Here is an 18,076-nt window from a genome sequence, read left to right on the forward strand (position 1 = left end):
CTGGGTCTTTTTTGTCAACTCCGGCCGACCCAACACCTACTATGTGCTGTCAGCCACAAGAGACACTGAGAGCAGGTCCTGTCCTTGGTGAGTAATTGACATAGATGCTCAGGAGAAGAGATGCTAGATATAAATTTATTGAATGAACGACTGCATGGATAAATGAATGACTACGAAGCAAGCGCCCTGGCCAAATAAACATGCGCTGAGTCCCGTACCCCATGCAGACATTTGCACACGCGGTTTTCTCCGGAGTGGGCACCAGAGAGTACAGAGCTCAGCGGGCCTCGGCTCCTGATAAGGACTCACTCTGGGGTCCTCAGGAGGACGCCTCGCGATGACGTCACATCCGCGCCTGCCGCCACGCATCCGGGGGGCGGGGCAGACTGAAGCCGAACGTGAACATCCCCGGAGTTTCCCGGACTCAGGCTCAGGCCTCTGCAGGGGAGCTCCAGGCCTTGGCGGATTCTCGCAGTGAACAGGAGTCAGGAGGCGTCAGCGTAGTCCCGCGGAGAACGGGTAGGCGGAAGCCCATAGCAGAGCGGCTGTTTTCCGGGACTGGGCTTAGTCGGCCGGCGGGTGACGCAGGCCGCGCGGCCTAGGCCGCATGCGCAAGATGAGAGTGACAGCGGGCGGCGCAGGATGGCCTGAGGTACTTTTCCGCTTCCGCGGTGGACAAGGCGGGTGGAAGGCGAGGCCCGGCCCCGATCCTTCCCAGGCCTCTGTACAATGTGGTCGCGGAAGCAGAGGGTGGCTGTGAGAATTTATCGGGACAGTGGGTGCTGAGCGCATGCTCTCGGCGCCAGCTGGACGCCAAATAGCGGACGTTAATCGAAAAAAGTTGAAAACGACTTAAGTCCTCAACAGTAGGGGATTTAGCTTTTTTTTTTTTTTTTTAACGTCATTGATTTAGTCCGAAATTTATGTATGGAGTGCTTACTATGTGCGATGCACTGTTTTAGATTCTTGGGAAACTGAACAAGACAGATCCCAGTTTCTTGTGGAGTGTACATTTATTGGGGTGGGGAGTACAAACAAATGAAATTACGTGGTTATAGCAGAAGGTGGTAAGTGCTGTGAGAAGAGTAAAGTAGCGGCATGCTGGGAGGGGCTGCCGTATTAGACAGGTACTGGGTCAAATCGAGGGGTCAGATTTGAGCAACGCCTTGAAGGAGGCCAGGGAGTGAGCCATGTGGCTGGCTGGCTGCCTGGTGGGAGAAGATTCCCAGCACGCAGAGAAGCTGGGAGCGAGGCCCAGACGCGAGAGGGAAACAAGTGTGAGGAAGAGCTAGGAGGCCCGTGTGGTGAAATGAATAGAGGGAAATGGCAGGACACGAGGTACAGATCAGGTAGGGCCTTGCAGGCAGGCGGCTGGAAGGACTTGAGCTTTACTCTGAGTGAAACGGCAACCATTGCAAGGTTTTGAGTAGAGGAATGACGTGATTCGAATAGGTTTTAATAGGTTCACGATGGCTGTAGTAGAGGCTAGTTTGAGGAGGGAAGCAGGGAGAGCAGTTACTAACAGATGAGATAAAGCGTATCCCTGTAGCCATTAAAAAGGCTAATTTCAAAGGTGATGATGGCAATGACTATATAGAAATGCCCACATTTTTGTGGTGAGCCTGGTGAATATGCCAGGCTGTACGAAGGGCTTCCCAGGCATCCATCTTTTTAAATCTCAGATCAGCCCGCAGAGGGCAGTGCTGTCATTGACATTGAGGCTCAGGCATGTCCAGCGAGAGGTGATTGCTCAACACGTGCTCCTTAAGTCTCTGTGTGTGTGTGTGTGTGTGTGTGTGTGAAACACATAACAAAATTTACCATTTTTTAAATGTACAATTTCTTGGCATTAAGTACACATGTTGTGCAAGTATCACCACTGTCCATTTCCAGAATACTCTGTAAATCTTCGTTGTTATTGGCATCCTAAACCCCAGGCCCAATCTCATTCTCCTACCTCAGGCAGCCAATTCCATCAACTTAGTAACACTTAAAAAACACCTATCATGTGCCAGGCAATGAATGAAATGATCGAGTCCTGTTCTCCCTGCCATTCTAGTCACGGGAGACTCTAGTGTTTGGTAACCATTGCTGCAGTCCGGAAACCAAAGGTGCTCTTGAACGTACAGGCCTAACACTTCTATCATTCAGTCATGTATTCAGTAAGTTTGTTGAATACCTGCTCTGTGCCAGACACAGTAAATGTTCATGTTTGTTGAATGGATGGAGGTAGTTCTTTTACCCTGACTTCTCATTTTCTCTGGTGGTCACTATCTGGGAGTGGTCGGAACTGGCCTGACCCTGAGGATTTTGCAAATGCTGGTCTATAGCGATGTGACCTTGGATAAGGCCCTTTTCTTGGTAGTGCCTCAGTTTCCTGGTTCCTATGTGGGGGGACCAGGTATTAAATAGACAATGTTAAGAGATTGCATAACAAGGGAACCTAACAGAACAGAGTGTCAAAGAAAGCTCCACTGAAGAGGTGAAAGTCCTGGAAGAAATGAACTGTAAGCTAAAATTCGCAGGATGAGGAGGAACTATGGAAAGGGAGAGTAAAGTGGGAGTAGAGCCAAGGACAGGGATTCTCTACAGGGGGAGCAGCATGTTCTGAGTTCTTGCAAGTTTCAGATCTGTTAGAAATGGCATGGAGTGCCCATTCCAGGGATTCCTCTCCCCAAACCCGTTGCTGTTTAAGCTCAGTCTTTCATGGGGCTGCCAAATTTGGGCCCTCTGTTGACCTGGCCTGATGGAAAGAACTTGCAGATCCAGTCAGCAGAACTGCTACCCCTCGTTCTGTTCATGTTCTGTGTTGACTGAGAGTAAACAAGAACAGGGCCTTCAGATCCCAGATTTACTCCTTTATGTTTTTACTTTTTTTTTTTTTTTTGGATTAAGAGGGTGATGAAGGCGCTGGGAGTGGTTGGAATCTTTGTTCCCTTGCGCAGGGGTTCCTTATCTTTGCCAAGCTTCAATGTCCTCTCAAAGATGGAAATAATAATAGCTTTTATCTCATAGGATCATTTTGAAGACATATGACCTAAGGCATGTAAAGCATTTAGCACAGAGCTGGGTACTCAGTAGGGGAAAATGTTCGGTGGCATTATGTTATTAGAATTTAAATAATACAGTTGTCTGGCATATATGAAATACAGAAACTTCCTTTGTGTCTGTATGAGCAACCTTAGTTTGACCAGAATTAGATGAGTTACTGTCCTTAGGAGTTCTTTAAAAAATCAAATAGGTCAAATTCTCATTAGCAAAGTGAAAAATAGCTTGTACCTTGTTAATTTCTAACCCTCTTGACGCAATGTAGGTGTAATCAATATGGAAAAGATGCCAGCCCCAGCTGCCACGTATGAAAGAATCGTTTACAAAAATTCCTCTGAGCACCACTACATGAAAGTCTGCCTGTAAGTTCAGTCTCCTAAATTCTATTTTTGATTACTTGTGTATGAATCTGGAAAGCATGAAGTTTAATACAAGGTATTTTTTTCTTTTTTAATGTTTTTTACAGAGAATTTCAAGATTGTGGAGTTGGACTGAATGCTGCACAGTTCAAACAGCTGCTTATTTCAGCCCTAAAGGACCTGTTTGGAGAGGTACGGGATCACTGGTAGATCGAACACGCCTAAGGTCTTTGTGATGAATACTGAAAAAACACTTTTCCAAATATTATTTAAAAACTTTAAAACCATATTTGAAATTTCAGAATTAGACTTTCAGAAATGAAGAATTTTTGGTAGGTTTGTTCTAATGTGATTTCTTTTTGTCAAGGAATTCGTTAGACAAATGTTTATTTTAGTGCCATGCTATTCAAAGTATGGTCCAGATTGGCAACCTGCAAACTATTTTTTTGCCCATTGCGAAGATATGTGATCTGTGACTTACACTAAAATGTAAATCAGCACACTACTTTCTTTACTGAGAAAGTCTCCTTAGGAAAAATACTAAGCTGAACTAAACAGTGTGATTAGTGATTTATTGATTTACATTTTGATGTATCTCCTTATTATGGACCAGCACTTTGAGCAGTCCTGTTTTAACATTCACTTGAAAACGAGTTTTGAGAGAGAACAAAGGTGATTTTTCAGGAAATTATTTCTTGATTCATATATTCTGTCAAATCAGAATCTGCTAAGCGTCTCATCAAAATTAAAAACTTATTCCACAAAGAGTTGGTTAAGAGGATGAAAAGACACATAAAGACCGGGGAAAATTATTTGCAAACCACATATCTGACAAAGGATTAATACCTAGAATATATAAAGAGCTCTCAAAACTCAGTAGTAAAAAAAACCCAAACAGTACAATTAAGAAAATGGGCAAAAGACATGAACAGATATTTCACTAAAAAGGATGTACAGTTGGCAAAGAAGCACATGAATGAAAAGCTGTTCAATATCATTAGCCATTAGGGAAATGCACATTAAAAACACAGTGAGATACCACTGCACATCTAGCAGAATGACTGAAAGAAAAAATCGTGATAATATATGCTGGTGAGGATGTGGAGAAACTGTCACTTATACATTGGTGGTGGGAATGTAAAATGGTACAGCCTCTTTGGAACACAGTTTGGCAGTTTGTTAAACTAAACGTGTACCTACCATACAACCCAGCAGGTGCACATCTGGGCATTTATCTTAGAGAAATGAAAACTTAATATTCACACAAAAGCGTGTATGTGCATGTTCATAGCAGCTTTATTTGTAAGCAACCCAAAATAGAAATAAGCCAGATGCCCTTCAATGGGTGTATAAACTATAGTACAGTCATACCATGGAATATATTCAATAATAAAAAAGAACAAACTATTGATACAACTTGATCAAATCTCCAGAGCATATGCTGAGTAAAAAAGCCAATCCCAAATGGTAACATACTGGGTGACTTCATTTCCATAATGAAATAACATAATTGTATAATCTGGAGAAAGATGAGTGGTTGCCTGGGGTTAAGGATGTGGGGAAAGGGTGGGTGTGACTAAAGGGGTAGAAGGAGGGCCCCCTGGAGATGGTATCACTCTTTACCTTGATTGTGTGGTTACATGAAACTACCTAGGTGGTAAAATTGCATAGAACTATGCACACACACACACATATACACACACACACACAAATGAGTGGATATATCACTGGTAAAATCTGAAAAAAACTAGTTTATCAATTTCAGTTTCCTGGTTTTGATATGGTACTATAGTTATATAAGGTGTTGATAGGGGTAGGGGAGCTGGGTAAAAGGTGCATGGAACCTTCCTTTACATTTCTTTGCAATCTCCTGTAGCTCTAATTTTTCAAAATAAAAAGTTTAAGGAAAAAATCTGTATGTTTTGTATATCAAGTATAAAACCTGGTTCCTGGGGATATAGCTATAAACAAACAGAGATGGCCTCTGTCTCGTGAACTAATGGTCCTGGTTATTTTTAGTAGGAAACCACATTTCCTACTAAATTAATGGCAAAAATGGTGAGTCTTATGAAAGAGGAAGTATGTGGGTGTTGTACATGGAAGGACATAGCAAGTGACTGAGCTTAGTCTTCGGGAAGGAACAACTTAAATGAAGACTTGAAGGGTGAAGAGTTACAGGAGGAACATTCAAGGCAGGGGGGGGTTGTAAATAAGCAGGTCCAGTAGTCCAGGACCATTAAATAAAATACTGCTTTTTTGGAGGAGAAAAGCAATTGACAGGATTAGTTACTAGAGTCTAAGACTAATGATGATAATAGTCTAATAGCATTATTCCACACTTAGGTTGGTGCTGCTTTACCCGTGGACATCCTGACCTACGAAGAGAAGACTTTGTCAGCCATCTTGAGAATATGTAGCAGGTACGGCAGACAGTGGAACATTCTAGTATAACAGAGCAGAGAGACAAATGGAGAGATAGAGCAGAAATGCTGTCTTTGAATAAGAAGAGCTTTGTCATTGTGAACTCTGATTAGCTTTTGGAAGTTTAAACTGGGGAGAATATGAACATTCATTCAGTAAGAATTTATACTTGAGAGAGCAAAACTTGGGATTTGTTTACAACTGTGGTGTTTCCCATTGACAGTCATGGTTGCAAACTCAGAAATACCAGGCGTGCCAAAAAAATGTATAGAACTGGACACTTTGGCCAACGTTGCTCAAGCAGTAGTTTGCCATAATGAGAGGTGTCTGGACGCTGATGGTAACCACTTTGAGCACCTCTTGTAATTGCAGAAGTCAAACGTGACATGTATTCATTTGTTATTGGTATATATTAAGTTTTACTATTTTAATACAGTTTTCTTGTCTTAAAATGTGTGTACATTTGTTTGCCACCCTCTGTATATATTTTAAAAACATTCTTAATTGAGGTTCATGTTTTTGCTGCCTACGATAACATATTATCCTCTTACTTTTAAAGTTTTCTCATTTATATGAGGTTTTCTGGACCATCACAAACAAAAGAGCTAGGGAGATGTTGCAGGGACAAATCTTTATGCTTCTTTGATTTTTCCGCAGTGGCCTTGTCAAATTGTGGAGCTCTTTGACCCTGTTAGGATCCTATAAAGGCAAGAAATGTGCTTTCAGAGTGATGCAGGTAAAGGCTGTTCCTTCACATATTCCGAACGAGGCTGAGTAGTGGATCAAACTGCTTTTTAACGTGTGTTCCATTTTTGTGCTTGCATAAACCTAGTATGGTTAACATTATCCACCTTGCAGGAGGAGGGTGGGAATCCACGACTTCATTGCTTCCAAAAACGTGAGACAAAGCACTTAGGTTTTAGATTGTATGAGAGGAGTTTGGGGATAAAATTTGGAATTCTTGTGGAAAAGTCTTAACTTTTCATTTATTGCTTCATGGCTAGTGCCTTATGTATTGGAATGCTCTTTTTGAGCTTATCATGACCACTTGCTTATCTAAGGCTACCTCTTAGGATTCTCATTAAAATGCTACTACCTCAGCTTGTCTTGTCCTATAAAACTGGATGTTTCTGCATTGCCCTGTATTTCAGTGCAATTTTCTCCTGATACTGTGTTAATGTTTTTCTTTCTCTTACAGGTTTCTCCGTTTCTCCTTGCATTATCTGGTAATAGTAGGGAACTAGTATTGGATTGAATAGTCTTCAATTTCAGAAACATTCCTCCGCTCTCAGAAGTACTTTTTGATGCCAGCATAATGTTTGAAGACTGAAGCAGGGTAAAAACTCTTGTTGAGGGAGCTGAAGATGTTGCCAGTAATTTCCAGCCATCTTTGGTGGGGTGGGCTTCGGAGGAGAATCTGCCTGAACCAACCCGTGCTAAGCAGGCAACACTTGCAGCATTTGCACATCAGAGTTGGAGACCGGGCTGAACTCAGCAGGGCCTTCACACAGAGGGATGTAGTTACCTTCTCAGAATTAACAGGGGATGTCAATCCTTTGCACTTAAATGAAGATTTTGCAAAACACACCAAGTTTGGAAAGACAATTGTACATGGAGTTTTGATCAATGGACTTATTTCAGCTCTCCTGGGTACTAAAATGCCCGGGCCAGGCTGTGTATTTCTTTCCCAGGAAATTAAGTTTCCAGCTCCTTTATATGTTGGAGAAGTTGTTTTAGCTTCGGCAGAAGTGAAAAAGCTGAAGCGGTTCATTGCTATTATTGCAGTGTCATGTTTTGTAATAGAAAGTAAAAAGACTGTTATGGAAGGCTGGGTCAAAGTTACGGTCCCAGAAGCTCCGTAATCCTGAAATACGTGTTTAAAGATGCAAGTTCAGGCATCAGTGTTACCATTACTGAAGAGACTCTGAGGAAAACACGGATTGCTGCTCTTCGACAAGGAATGGCTAACACCTAGCAGCCTATATTGGGGGAGGGGCAGAGGTAGAGAGGTGTCATGTGCACTTTCCAGTTTGGCTTATGCTTCACACAGACTTGAGTATATTTACCTGTCTGGTTTTTTTGTTTTGTTTGTTTGTTTGTTTTTAATTGAAAAAAATATTGGAAAGGTTATTTAGCTAAAGGTTCTACTTTTAGGATTTCAAACCTAGTTAGATTTGCGTTTGGATAACACAAATCTACCTATATCTATACAGAATAAGTTTCTCATTGAATTTATAACTAGCTAGCATTTAATTATTGAAGGCAGCAATAGAAGTTGAGTCATCTTTGAACACTTGTCTTTCACCAGTAAACATTCTTGGATACTGTTCTTTAGCAGTTTCTGGGTCAGAGTTTTTTGTACTTTGTTACTGTTACATGAAGATGACATCTTGCCTAACCTTCAAGTGGTACTTGCCTTTCAGATGTGCAGATTTGGACTCAGTTATATAAGCTCTTGGTTTAATCTATAAAATGGAGATAATAACGCCTACCACACAGGATTGTTGGAGATGATACAAATAGCAAAGCACAAGGCCTAACCTGTAAATAGTAGCTACCACTATTCATTCTCCTCTGTGAATGAGGTTAGAGGTTAAAGCTAACTGGCCCACAGGTAAGCAGGCCAGTCTTTCAGGATGTTAGCCAATCTCTTGGTATTCTAAACATGGAACAGATCTGAAATGCAAAGTTTCTATTTTAGTAATCCAGATTATGTTCTCCTTTCCTTGAAAGTATCGTGGGTTCCCCCTTTATATAAATAATCTACGCTTATTTTTTAAAAAAATTATAAGAAAAAGTATAAGGAACACTGGAGGCCAAGTTCTTAAGAGTTGAGAGGTACTGACAAGGTAATGTGCCTAATATGCTAGTATAAAAAGGTCGTCTGCAACATAGCTAACCCTTTTAAAACAAGAATCTCGAATGGAGCATAGATGTGGTCTGCCTGTGCTGTGGTTTTAGATAGTGGCTCTGACCACAGCTAGATGCTTTGACCAGAAAGGTAAGATCAAGTGTAATTAGTTGGATCAACCTACGTTTACTGGAAAAAGGTTTTTCCTCATGTCAGTGGATCAGTAATTAGATTTTTAATTTATTTTTTTACATTAAGGGGATCAGTTGGATTGCTAGAATTATTCTAGTCACTAGAGGGCAGTGATGCATATAAAGTGAATATTTTAAACCTAAATATTGTACTATAGTTTGTGAGTGAGATGAAAATAACCAAAATCAATGTGAGAAGCAAGGGTGCCATTCTCACGAGAGTGTCAATAGGCAGCATGTGCAGGCTCAGCTCCACCTGATGAAGGCTTATAGGTAAAACACATGTTGAAAATGTGATATAACATTGAGAAAATGGGGAACTTGCCCAAAATATGGACGTGAAGCCATATTCAGGTTCTACTCCTATAGAACTCATATCCTGGGACTTAGCAGCAGTATTGAAGAATTGCTCCATAAACAGAGTGTGTGGGGTATGGTCTACTACTAATAGCTAACCATTGTCAACCCAATACATTTTAATTGAAAAAAAAATACCAATAGCTACCATTTTTTCAATACCTGATGAGCCAGTTTTCTACATTAGCTCTAATCCTTGACACAACTTTGTGAAATTATATTGTCTCATTTTATAGGCAAGGAAACAGACAGTTGCTGTGTGACTTGTGCTACATACAGCTAGTATGTAGTAGAGCTGGGATTCAAACAGTCCTGCCTGGCTCCAAAGCATTTTTTTCCATCATACTGTGCGTCTTCTAATGTTACTATGATTAGAGCGCTGTCAATTTCTATAATAGTATCTTGTTATGTGACATTAAAATATTTGGAACATGTCTATAATTTTTTTAATATTCAGAATGTTCTAGATCTTACTCCCTGCTACAGGGAATTCCCTGTAGCATTTTCCTATATATTATTACTTTATGGCTTCCACGCATACCTATTGCCTACCCTTTTCCTAAGTTGACATTTGGTGATTATTTGTCTTCAGAGTAGAATTATTGAAAAGGTTATTCTAAAGATGAAAAATTATGCGCAGGCCAAGTATGGTGGGGAGGGGAAGATGTTAGATCTGGCCAACAGCTGATTTATACCGTGGAACTCAAAAGTAGTTTCTCAATAAGCTCATTTCCTTTTTCTTTTTTTTTTTTTTATTGGGGAAGGGGAACAGGACTTTCTTGGGGAACAGTGTGTACTTCCAGGACTTTTTTCCAAGTCAAGTTGTTGTCCTTTCAATCTTAGTTGTGGAGGGCGCCATTCAGTTTCAAGTTGTTGTCCTTTCAGTCTTAGTTGTGGAGGGCGCAGCTCAGCTCCAGGTCCAGTTGCTATTGCTAGTTGCAGGGGGGGCAGCCCACCATCCCTTGCGGGAGTCGAACCGGCAACTTTGTGGTTGAGAGGATACGCTCCAACCAACTGAGCCATCCAGGAGGCAACTCAGCTCAAGGTGCCTTGTTCAATCTTATTGCAGGGGGCGGAGCCCACCATCCCTTGTGGGAGTTGAACCGGCAACCTTGTGGTTGAGAGCCCACTGGCCCAAGTGGGAATCAAACCAGCAGCCTTTGGAATTAGGAGCACGGGGCTCCAACCACCTGAGCCACCGGGCCAGCCCCCTTTTTTTTTTTTTTTAAATGCTCCCTAGGTGTCATGGTCTATGATTTCTGTAAATCAAAATGTTAAAATAGATAAGTAGGCAAGAAGTTAGTGATACTTCTCTGTGACTTGTTATTCTTACTAAGTCAAGAGTCTCAAACCACTGATGCTTGCTGGCTGTAAGGAAAAATGATGGGTTGGCTGTTTCATTTTGAACTATTTGTGTAGAAGCTGCTGGAAGGAATGACTCTTCCAATGAAAGCATGGGTGACCCTCAAATTAGGAAATCCTCTCCCAGATAACTGAGAGGTGGCCTTGACTATATGAGGTCACACATGGAAGTGACTACAAAAGTACTGACTAAAATAGGCCAGATCATACTAGCGCTTTCCACATAGGGGCATTATAAGTCTGCAATTCTTGCAATGTTTGATTGCCACGGAAAGATATACTCATCTTAAGCAATTTCAGCTTAATGTACTGGAAAATTGCTTAACAGATTTTCATATTCTATTAGAAACATCTCCATATTGGTGAAATGCCACTCATTTCTTTTTCTGAGCAGCAAATCTTGAGTAACAACAGGGAGACAGCCTCACCACAGCCACCATTCATTTTGTGGACTTGACTTGTGTATTCACCTAGAAAAAGAAGAAATTGCCAAATGCACACCAGGTACCTCTTAGGTAACTACAGGTTTTCATTTTGTGCTGAATTATTAGTCATTTTTCTTTTATGTTCGTAGAGTATGATTCAGAGACCAATTTACTCCCAAAGAAAATTGCTATTAAATTACATCTATTGTTTTTATATTAAAACATACTCTACCAAGGGTTGACTGTCACTGAGCAGCTGTACCACTCTGAATGCCTCATGTGTTGGCATAATTTATTAACTGGCTCTATCTGAGTTGAATGGGAGCACTGTGGAATTACTCTTGGGCTGCGTATTACTCTTGACTATCTCTAGGGTCCCAGATGTTTCACTTCCTTTGTTCTTGGCTTTTCTTCATTTGGATTACAAACACAGCAGACAGAAAAATTCTCAACATCTTCAGTGAAATTTTGGGTTTGAGCAATGTAACCAACTAGAAGAAACCATTTAAGTTCAAAATCACAAGAAAACCCAAGACTAATGTTGACACTACACAAATAGAACAGGATTAATAGGCCCCACAGTCGATTTCTAGGCCACAATCAATTTCTGGGGTGGCTCTTAGCTCAAACACAGTTCATAGGACCTTATAAACCCTGGGGAAAGTTCCTCTGCAATGTGATGGACAATATCAACATGTTAAGGGAAAAAGAATGACCAAATTTGAGTTGAATTTTATTGTTTTTCTATGCAGATCATAATATTTAAAGAAATACAATCATTTTGGGTTGGGTGGTGATGCTGCTTAGGAAGCACTGAGTGTTTCATAAGCTTCTGATTTGATTTGTAGAGCAGTTGCCAGGCCTAGAAGCATCCTCACTAAAACTCATTATCTTCATTCAGTCTGGCCAAACATCAAGTTGTTAGATAAGCAACCTGTAGGCCAACATACAAGAAGATAAATATTTTTTTTGCCCTGCTATCCCTGAGTAGTAGTGTATGTGGCAAAAACTAAGATACTGAATGAATACCTCATTAACTTGACCCAGACAGACTGGAAGCAGAGCTGATTTGATTCAGCTCAGCTCTGCTTGAGGAGGGTTTCCCCACATTCAGTGTGAGCCACCTCAAAAGCCAAGCTGTTGAGGCTGTTCCGTGAGGTTTGTGGCCTGGTCTCCAGAGAATCTAGGGGTCCAGTTCAGTCCAGGATCCTCAGAGGGTCACTGACAAGGCACTGATTTGGGAAGATGAAAATGAAATTAAAAGACACCATAGAATCTATTCTGAGTTTCCAGAAAAAGGGAAAGTGGATTGAGTTACTCTCTGGCTTCATTCCATTACTTACCTGATTTCTGACTTTCAGTTTCCTTTTCCTAGTAAGGAAGACTAGACAAGGTTATTTTATGACCTTTGCAACTCAATGTATGGTATTTTTCTCCCTAATTATACAAGTAAAATATCTTCATTAGAGACATTTTGAAAAACAGCAAAGCATAAAAATCGAAAACACCACTTAAAGACCCTAAGTTAATATTTTGGTGTATCTCCTTTTGGTGTTTTCCCTATTAAATATATTTTAAACTAGGGGTCATACAAATGCATATACAGTTTACCCTTGAACAACACAGGTTAGGAACACTGAACCCCATGCAGTCAAAAAATTCACATGTAACTTTTGATTCCCCCAAAACGTTAACTATAATCCTCCCTTGGTATGGGTAGGTTGGTTCCATGACCCCCACCATGGATACCAAATCTTCAGATGCTCAAGTCCCTTATATAAAACGGTACAGAACAATGCATATAGCCAGCCCTCCACGTCTGCAGATTCCCATCTGTGATCAAAAATACTGTTTTTGATCTGCAGTTGGTTGAATCTGCAGATGCGAAACTGGGGATACTGAGAGCTGACTGTATATGTATTTAAAAAAATCTATACATAAGTGGACCTGCACAGTTCAAATGCATGTTGTTTGAGAGTCAACTGTATTGCTTTTTTCCCCCACTTACTATTACATCAAGAGTATATCCCAACATTATTAGTCTTTGATTTTTAATGATTACAAAATATTCTATTTATGATCGTACCATGATTTGTTAAATTTCCTTTTGTTAGATACTTATCCTTGCATGCAGTGGAAATATATTTCCACTGATCTCTGATTATTTCCTTAGGATACCCTCCTAGAGGTGGAATTACTGGAGGAGAACATTTTCAAAGTCCTTGATATGTATTGTCAAATCCCAGCTCCTAGCACCAGGCCTATTACGTGGTAAGCACTCAGTAAATAATTGTTGAATGAATAAATGCCCTCAGGAAGGTTGGACCAATTTATACTCCCACTAGCAGTATGCAAGAAGAGCCTTGTCTTGGCCAGCCCACATGATAGTAATGATTGAAGCAGAATTTGGGTGTCTGTGATTCTGGCAATGAAATAATCCACTTGCCTTCAAGAAATGAAAATAAAAAGTTGAATCCTCCCTAAGTGATATATGGTTTTGTTTTAATAGACTGCTGCTTTTAAACATGCTGGCAAAAAAAATGGAATGCAGGAAGAGTTCTGATTATTTTAGGACTGAATCATGAAGTTCCATGTTTCTCTCTTCACATCTCTATTCAGTGGGTTTTGGCCTCTAAGTCAGTTTGTCAAGGCTGCTTGGCCACTTGGGGTTGCCCAACAATCCCATTAAGCTTGAGATCTGGAGAGGGTGCCCTTTAGATACTGTCCAGACCTGTGATGTCAAATTTTGGTGCTGGTGGTAGTGTTTCCAAGAAACTCTGTTCTCTTGTTTTCTGAATGTAGAAATTTAGAGCAGAAACATTTAAGAGTTAGAAACCTTCCCTTCTGTGAACTGTAGAGGAAAAAGGAAAGTAATATTGTTTGAGCTTTTATTATGTGCCAGGCCCCTTTCCATCGTATTGCATTCTTCATACCAAACTTTCCATACAAGTATTAGCTCCATTTTGCAGATGGGGAGGTAGGCTCAGAGAGGGTGGGTAACTTATTCAAGGTCACACAGCTGGTAAATGCCAGAGCCCTGGATATCCTGGTCATCTAATTTCAAGTCCAATTCTCTGCATCATCTTAGGATGCTTCCCTGAGAAAGTGTGGTGTGGGTGGGATTTCTATGTGTGTGTGAGTGTGGGTTGTAAGGAGTGCCAGGATTGCAGCCTTGGGCTCAGGCAGAATGTGGGCACAAAGTTTTCTGGCTCTGGGTTTGAGGTTCTTGGAGCTGGTACAGTGGGACTGAGGACCCCAAGTCTGAGGGATCTTGGTTGAGGGTTCTCAGGGTTGAAAGCCTTGTGGGCTGAGCTAAGAGCTGGGGCCAAGGGAAGAAGCTGGGAGGGAGTCCCTGGACCAGTGCCCAGTTTCTAAGGCCACAGTTCAAAGAGCTTGGGTCTGAGGGTTCTGGAGTCCAGTGGCTCCAACTGTGGGATCTAATTCTTAGGGCCCAACTCTTAGGTTCTTGGATCTGAAGGATGAAGTTCAAAAGTTCCTGTTAAACCTGAATCTGAGGGACTTGTTTGAGAAAGTCTCTGGGTCTGCAGGGTGCAGATTGAGGGTTCCAACTTGAAGGCCTTTTTTCTGGGTCTTAGGGTCCTTGGGCCTGGGAGGCCTAGGTGGGAAAGGTCCAGCTGTAAAGGTCTCAAGTCTGCAGGCCCAGCTTCTGAGGTCCTAATGTGAAAAGCGGAACACTGAGAATCTTCGTTTGGGGATCTTTGGGCCTGAGGGTTCCTGGATCGCAGGACTCAGGGAGCGGTTTCTTCGGATCCGAGGATCTCTGGAGGTGATGGCTGATGGCGTAGGGTGAAGTGTCCCCTGATCTGAGGCTCCGTGCTAAGGGTACCTGGTCTGCGGTGCGGCTGCGAGGACCTTGGAGGAGCGGGTCCAGGGCAGCGGCGAATGCGGAAGTTTGGCGCTAGGACCTCGCGGGAGGCAGCAGAGCGAAGGGCAGCCAGTACTGACAGCGACCGCGGCGGGGACGGTCGGCGTTAGGACCCCGCGGGCCCGGCGGATGGTGGCGGCGCGTGGGGCGGCGCGTGTTGACAGCGGCGGCGGCGGCAGAGCCCGGCGGGCGGCGGGAGTCGGCTCCTCTGGTTCCTGCCCCTGGTCCCGAGGCGGTGGCGGAGGGGCGTCCCGGGATGGCCTTTATGGAGAAGCCGCCGGCCGGCAAGGTGCTGCTGGACGACACGGTGCCGCTGACAGCAGCCATCGAGGCGAGCCAGACCCTGCAGTCCCACACGGTGCGCGGCCCGTCTGGCGGGCGGGAGGCGCGGGGCGGCCCCGGGCCGCGAGCGGGCTGCGGACAGCCAGGCAGGGTCGCCGGGGCGGGGACCCAGGCAGGGGTCGGCAGCCCAGGCCGGGAGGGCTCTTGGGTGGCGGTGGTTCTGGGTCTGGGCCCCTGGGGCCCAGGCGATCGCTGAGGTCCGGAGGGGTCGAGGGTGGGGATCGCAGCCCCGTGGGCCAAGGAGTGGGAGGGGCTCGGCGGTGCCCTGGAAAGGGACTCCGAGTTGGGGGAGGTGTTGGATTCCCGCGCCCCCCGGGGGCCGGCGGGGTAAACAGACCACTCAGGACCCTCTCATCCACTTCTGCCTGTCGCCAGCCTCCTCTTTAGGGCTGCTGAGTTTCCCTCCTTTCATCTGGGGATGAGTGGCGGGGATGTGGGTGTGCCGGGCCAAATGGAAATGACTTTAGAGCCTACTCGTTGGGGTAGCAGAGTGAAAGTGGCTGGGGTGCAGCCCCATTTCCAGGTCAGCTGCTTGGCCCAGGCTTGGGGAAATCGTGAGGGAGGCAGTCTGGGGTCCTGCTGAGGCAGGTGTATGTATGAATCTACTCCTTCCCTCCTCTAATCTGCTATTGAGTGGACCGTTGTAACATTCATTTGAGTTTAAAATCCACTGGAGTAGCATAAAGGAGTAATAGATCCTCACAGTAAACACAGGCAGAGTTCATTTCTATAACATATACTGTCTTTTATGTGGCTTTAAAACCACAGTTATTTTCATTTGCCTGTATTTTTTCTGAAAAAGCACACTATGCATTATAATTTACAAGTAATAAATCCAGGAACCAGTTTAAAAACAAAAACAAAAACAAAACAAAACAGGAGCTGCCAGCCAGTGGGACTTTGGGAAATAATGAATGGGGAGAGAGAGATTCCTTAAATTGTAGTGTTTTGTTAGGTGATGAAATCAGATTCCAGCTCAGAGGCTTGTTTGTTTACCATTGCAGTGTGTTTGGGGTTCATCATCTGGAGGCTAATGCCCCACAATCGCCTTCTGTTTCTGCTTTTGTCCAAGCTGTTCTGATGACTTCAAAGAGACCTTTTATTCTGTTGTATTAAAGTGGGACTTTTAGAACCTCAGTTTCCTCTTCCGACAGCCATGCTTTGTAGGGCTTGGATTGTTCAAAGTGTTCATTTCCAGTTAGGAAATGATATTTTTAAAAAGTGCATTTTATTTCCTTGTGCTATCTTTAATTCTGTTCTATGGACTTGGGACAAGGCAGTGTATAGGACAGAATTTGTTAAATCCTCTGTAATTTGTGCTAAGGGAGTATGCGTTAAGGGTTGAAATTTAGGTCTGGGAGTCAAGAATAAATTCTGCTATTAAAATAGATTTTTGACTTGACTGATGCAAGTGAATGTTATAACCTTTAGGGAGTGGGGTTGAGTCTTTTAGGTATATTTTGTATTGAGAGTAAAGAGAGATGTTTATAAATGTTCACAGACCACTTCTTCCAGGAAGCATTCCATGATGGCCACTACCCCAAACCATGTGCTCACTTCCACCTTAACATTGATCAGTTTATTCTGTAATTACTTCTGTAGTATTCCTCTCCATTAGGCTGTGAGAGGAGGACATTTCTTGTTCATTTTTGGGTGGGTCCCAGTCCCTGGCATCTGATAGGATTTCATATGTGTTTGTTGAATGGATAAATAAGTTGCAACCAGACTTTGCCTCTTTCTGTTTGTGTAAAATGTAGTGATTAAAATTGGGACAACATGGTATCTGAGGCATTAAGTTAAGGCATTAAGTCAGTGCTTCAGCAAGGTGGTGAAAGGTGTAATAGGATTCAGATTTTATTGCAGAGCTATAAGAAATAAAGTGAAATAATTTAAGGTAGAGAGAATGGTAATCCCTATAATGATGACTGAACACACAAGACAGTGACTCACAGGAGACCCATAGAGGCAGATGTGGTAGAGTTAAAAAAAAAAAAAGTAACATTGTCTTACATAATTTTTGACTCTTCTGCGTACTTGTCATTTTAGCTGTAAAATATAAGACTGAGAAATGTTGCATCAGCCATAAACTTTATTGAGAAGATCATATGCTGATGCAAACTTTCTGGACTATTAATGCCTATGAGTAAGTCCCTTTAAAACAGGAACTGTTGGAAATTATGTTGGAAAGTAGTTGTTAAGGGTGGTACATAGAAGAAAAAGGCATTGTTTTCTGTTGGTGAGGTTGAAGATGGCTTTCTGGCTTGTTCACTGAAGGGAGATGGTGTCCCCAAAGTCAGAGGGGCATCATCCTCCCTTTGAAACACTGAATCTCGAAGATGTTGCTTCTTGGCTGTAGGATAGAAACAGAGAGAGAGTATATAGTAGATAGCCTTTGGGTTGGAAGAGGTAAGACCTTCATAGGGGTTTGTGCTGACACTTGCTAGTCATGTGACATTGGTTGGGCAAGTCACTTAACCTTTTTGATGTTTAGTTTTGTCATCTATAAATGGATTAAATGCCAGACCTGCTTTACGAAATATTTGTAAAGTGCATTCTGTCATTCTTCCCTCTTTTCACTCCCTGGCAACATATATGCAAAGGGTTAAACACATTAAAGTGTTAATACTGCAAGCAAGCTAATTTTTTTCTATATAGTTCCTTTCATTTATCAAGGTTGTTTAGCCTTGGGAAACAGAATTTATAAGAGAAAATTTTAGGGCTATCTATGATTTAGGATTTATGGACTTGGGAGGGAAAAATTTTGTGGATTGGAAAATGCAGATGCCAGAGGATGAAGGGAACAGTAGGTCACCACCAGAGAGGCATACGGAGAT

The 18,076-nt window shown here is 42.5% G+C and overlaps 3 protein-coding genes and 1 long non-coding RNA gene across 26 annotated transcripts in view; 3 read left to right on the plus strand and 1 right to left on the minus strand.

The window, feature by feature from the left end:
* The first annotated feature begins 352 nt into the window (after nt 1–352).
* Nucleotides 353–9,661, plus strand: RPP14 (ribonuclease P/MRP subunit p14). Of its 8 annotated transcripts, none has more exons than XM_019724147.2 (6): nt 353–519; nt 3,314–3,410; nt 3,515–3,599; nt 5,751–5,827; nt 6,486–6,564; nt 7,027–9,661. In XM_019724147.2, exons 2-6 carry the CDS (start codon nt 3,325–3,327, stop codon nt 7,081–7,083), a joined length of 384 nt encoding a protein of 127 aa, XP_019579706.2. In that variant the 5' UTR covers nt 353–519; nt 3,314–3,324; the 3' UTR covers nt 7,084–9,661. The 8 variants fall into 8 exon arrangements, with proteins under 8 accessions (XP_019579706.2, XP_019579705.2, XP_019579704.2 ...); XM_019724146.2 differs by having other exon boundaries at nt 389–652; XM_019724145.2 differs by lacking the exon at nt 353–519 and adding an exon at nt 638–866.
* Nucleotides 7,193–9,661, plus strand: HTD2 (hydroxyacyl-thioester dehydratase type 2). The gene has a single exon (XM_074313189.1). The coding sequence runs from the start codon at nt 7,193–7,195 to the stop codon at nt 7,688–7,690; it is 498 nt and encodes a 165-aa protein (XP_074169290.1). The 3' UTR covers nt 7,691–9,661.
* Nucleotides 9,662–11,734: 2,073 nt separating this feature from the next.
* Nucleotides 11,735–12,475, minus strand: LOC141567239 (uncharacterized). The gene is made up of 3 exons (XR_012489722.1): nt 12,358–12,475; nt 12,058–12,246; nt 11,735–11,948 (listed from the first exon to the last, which is right to left on the minus strand). It is a non-coding gene; the product is annotated as an uncharacterized LOC141567239 (long non-coding RNA).
* Nucleotides 12,476–14,441: 1,966 nt separating this feature from the next.
* Nucleotides 14,442–18,076, plus strand: part of PXK (PX domain containing serine/threonine kinase like) — a 67,733-nt gene continuing 64,098 nt past the window's right edge. For 9 of the 16 annotated variants that reach the window (XR_012489719.1, XR_012489720.1, XM_074313180.1 and 6 more), the window contains exon 1: nt 14,445–15,258. Coding sequence is in view for 14 of the 16 variants with exons in the window: in XM_074313180.1 (XP_074169281.1) it covers nt 15,157–15,258 (102 nt within the window). In the remaining 2 variants the exon portion in view is untranslated. Of the gene's footprint in view, nt 15,259–18,076 lie in introns of all 16 variants that reach the window. The other 7 variants (XM_074313178.1, XM_074313183.1, XM_074313185.1 and 4 more) reach the window with 3 other exon arrangements.

The sequence above is a fragment of the Rhinolophus sinicus genome, linkage group LG10 (genome assembly GCF_036562045.2).
Source record: "Rhinolophus sinicus isolate RSC01 linkage group LG10, ASM3656204v1, whole genome shotgun sequence".
In the NCBI taxonomy this organism is placed as follows: Eukaryota; Metazoa; Chordata; class Mammalia; order Chiroptera; family Rhinolophidae; genus Rhinolophus; species Rhinolophus sinicus.

What these genes read in the sequence shown, in the direction of transcription:
- RPP14 (XM_074313190.1), top strand. Translation starts at nt 1,310, where the DNA reads ATGAATAGAGGGAAATGGCAGGACACGAGGTACAGATCAG. An exon ending in GGACACGAGGTACAGATCAG is followed by an intron (nt 1,350 to 3,313) that starts GTAGGGCCTTGC and finishes GACGCAATGTAG; the next exon opens with GTGTAATCAATATGGAAAAG. An exon ending in TAAAGGACCTGTTTGGAGAG is followed by an intron (nt 3,600 to 5,750) that starts GTACGGGATCAC and finishes TTCCACACTTAG; the next exon opens with GTTGGTGCTGCTTTACCCGT.
- HTD2 (XM_074313189.1), top strand. Translation starts at nt 7,193, where the DNA reads ATGTTGCCAGTAATTTCCAGCCATCTTTGGTGGGGTGGGCTTCGGAGG.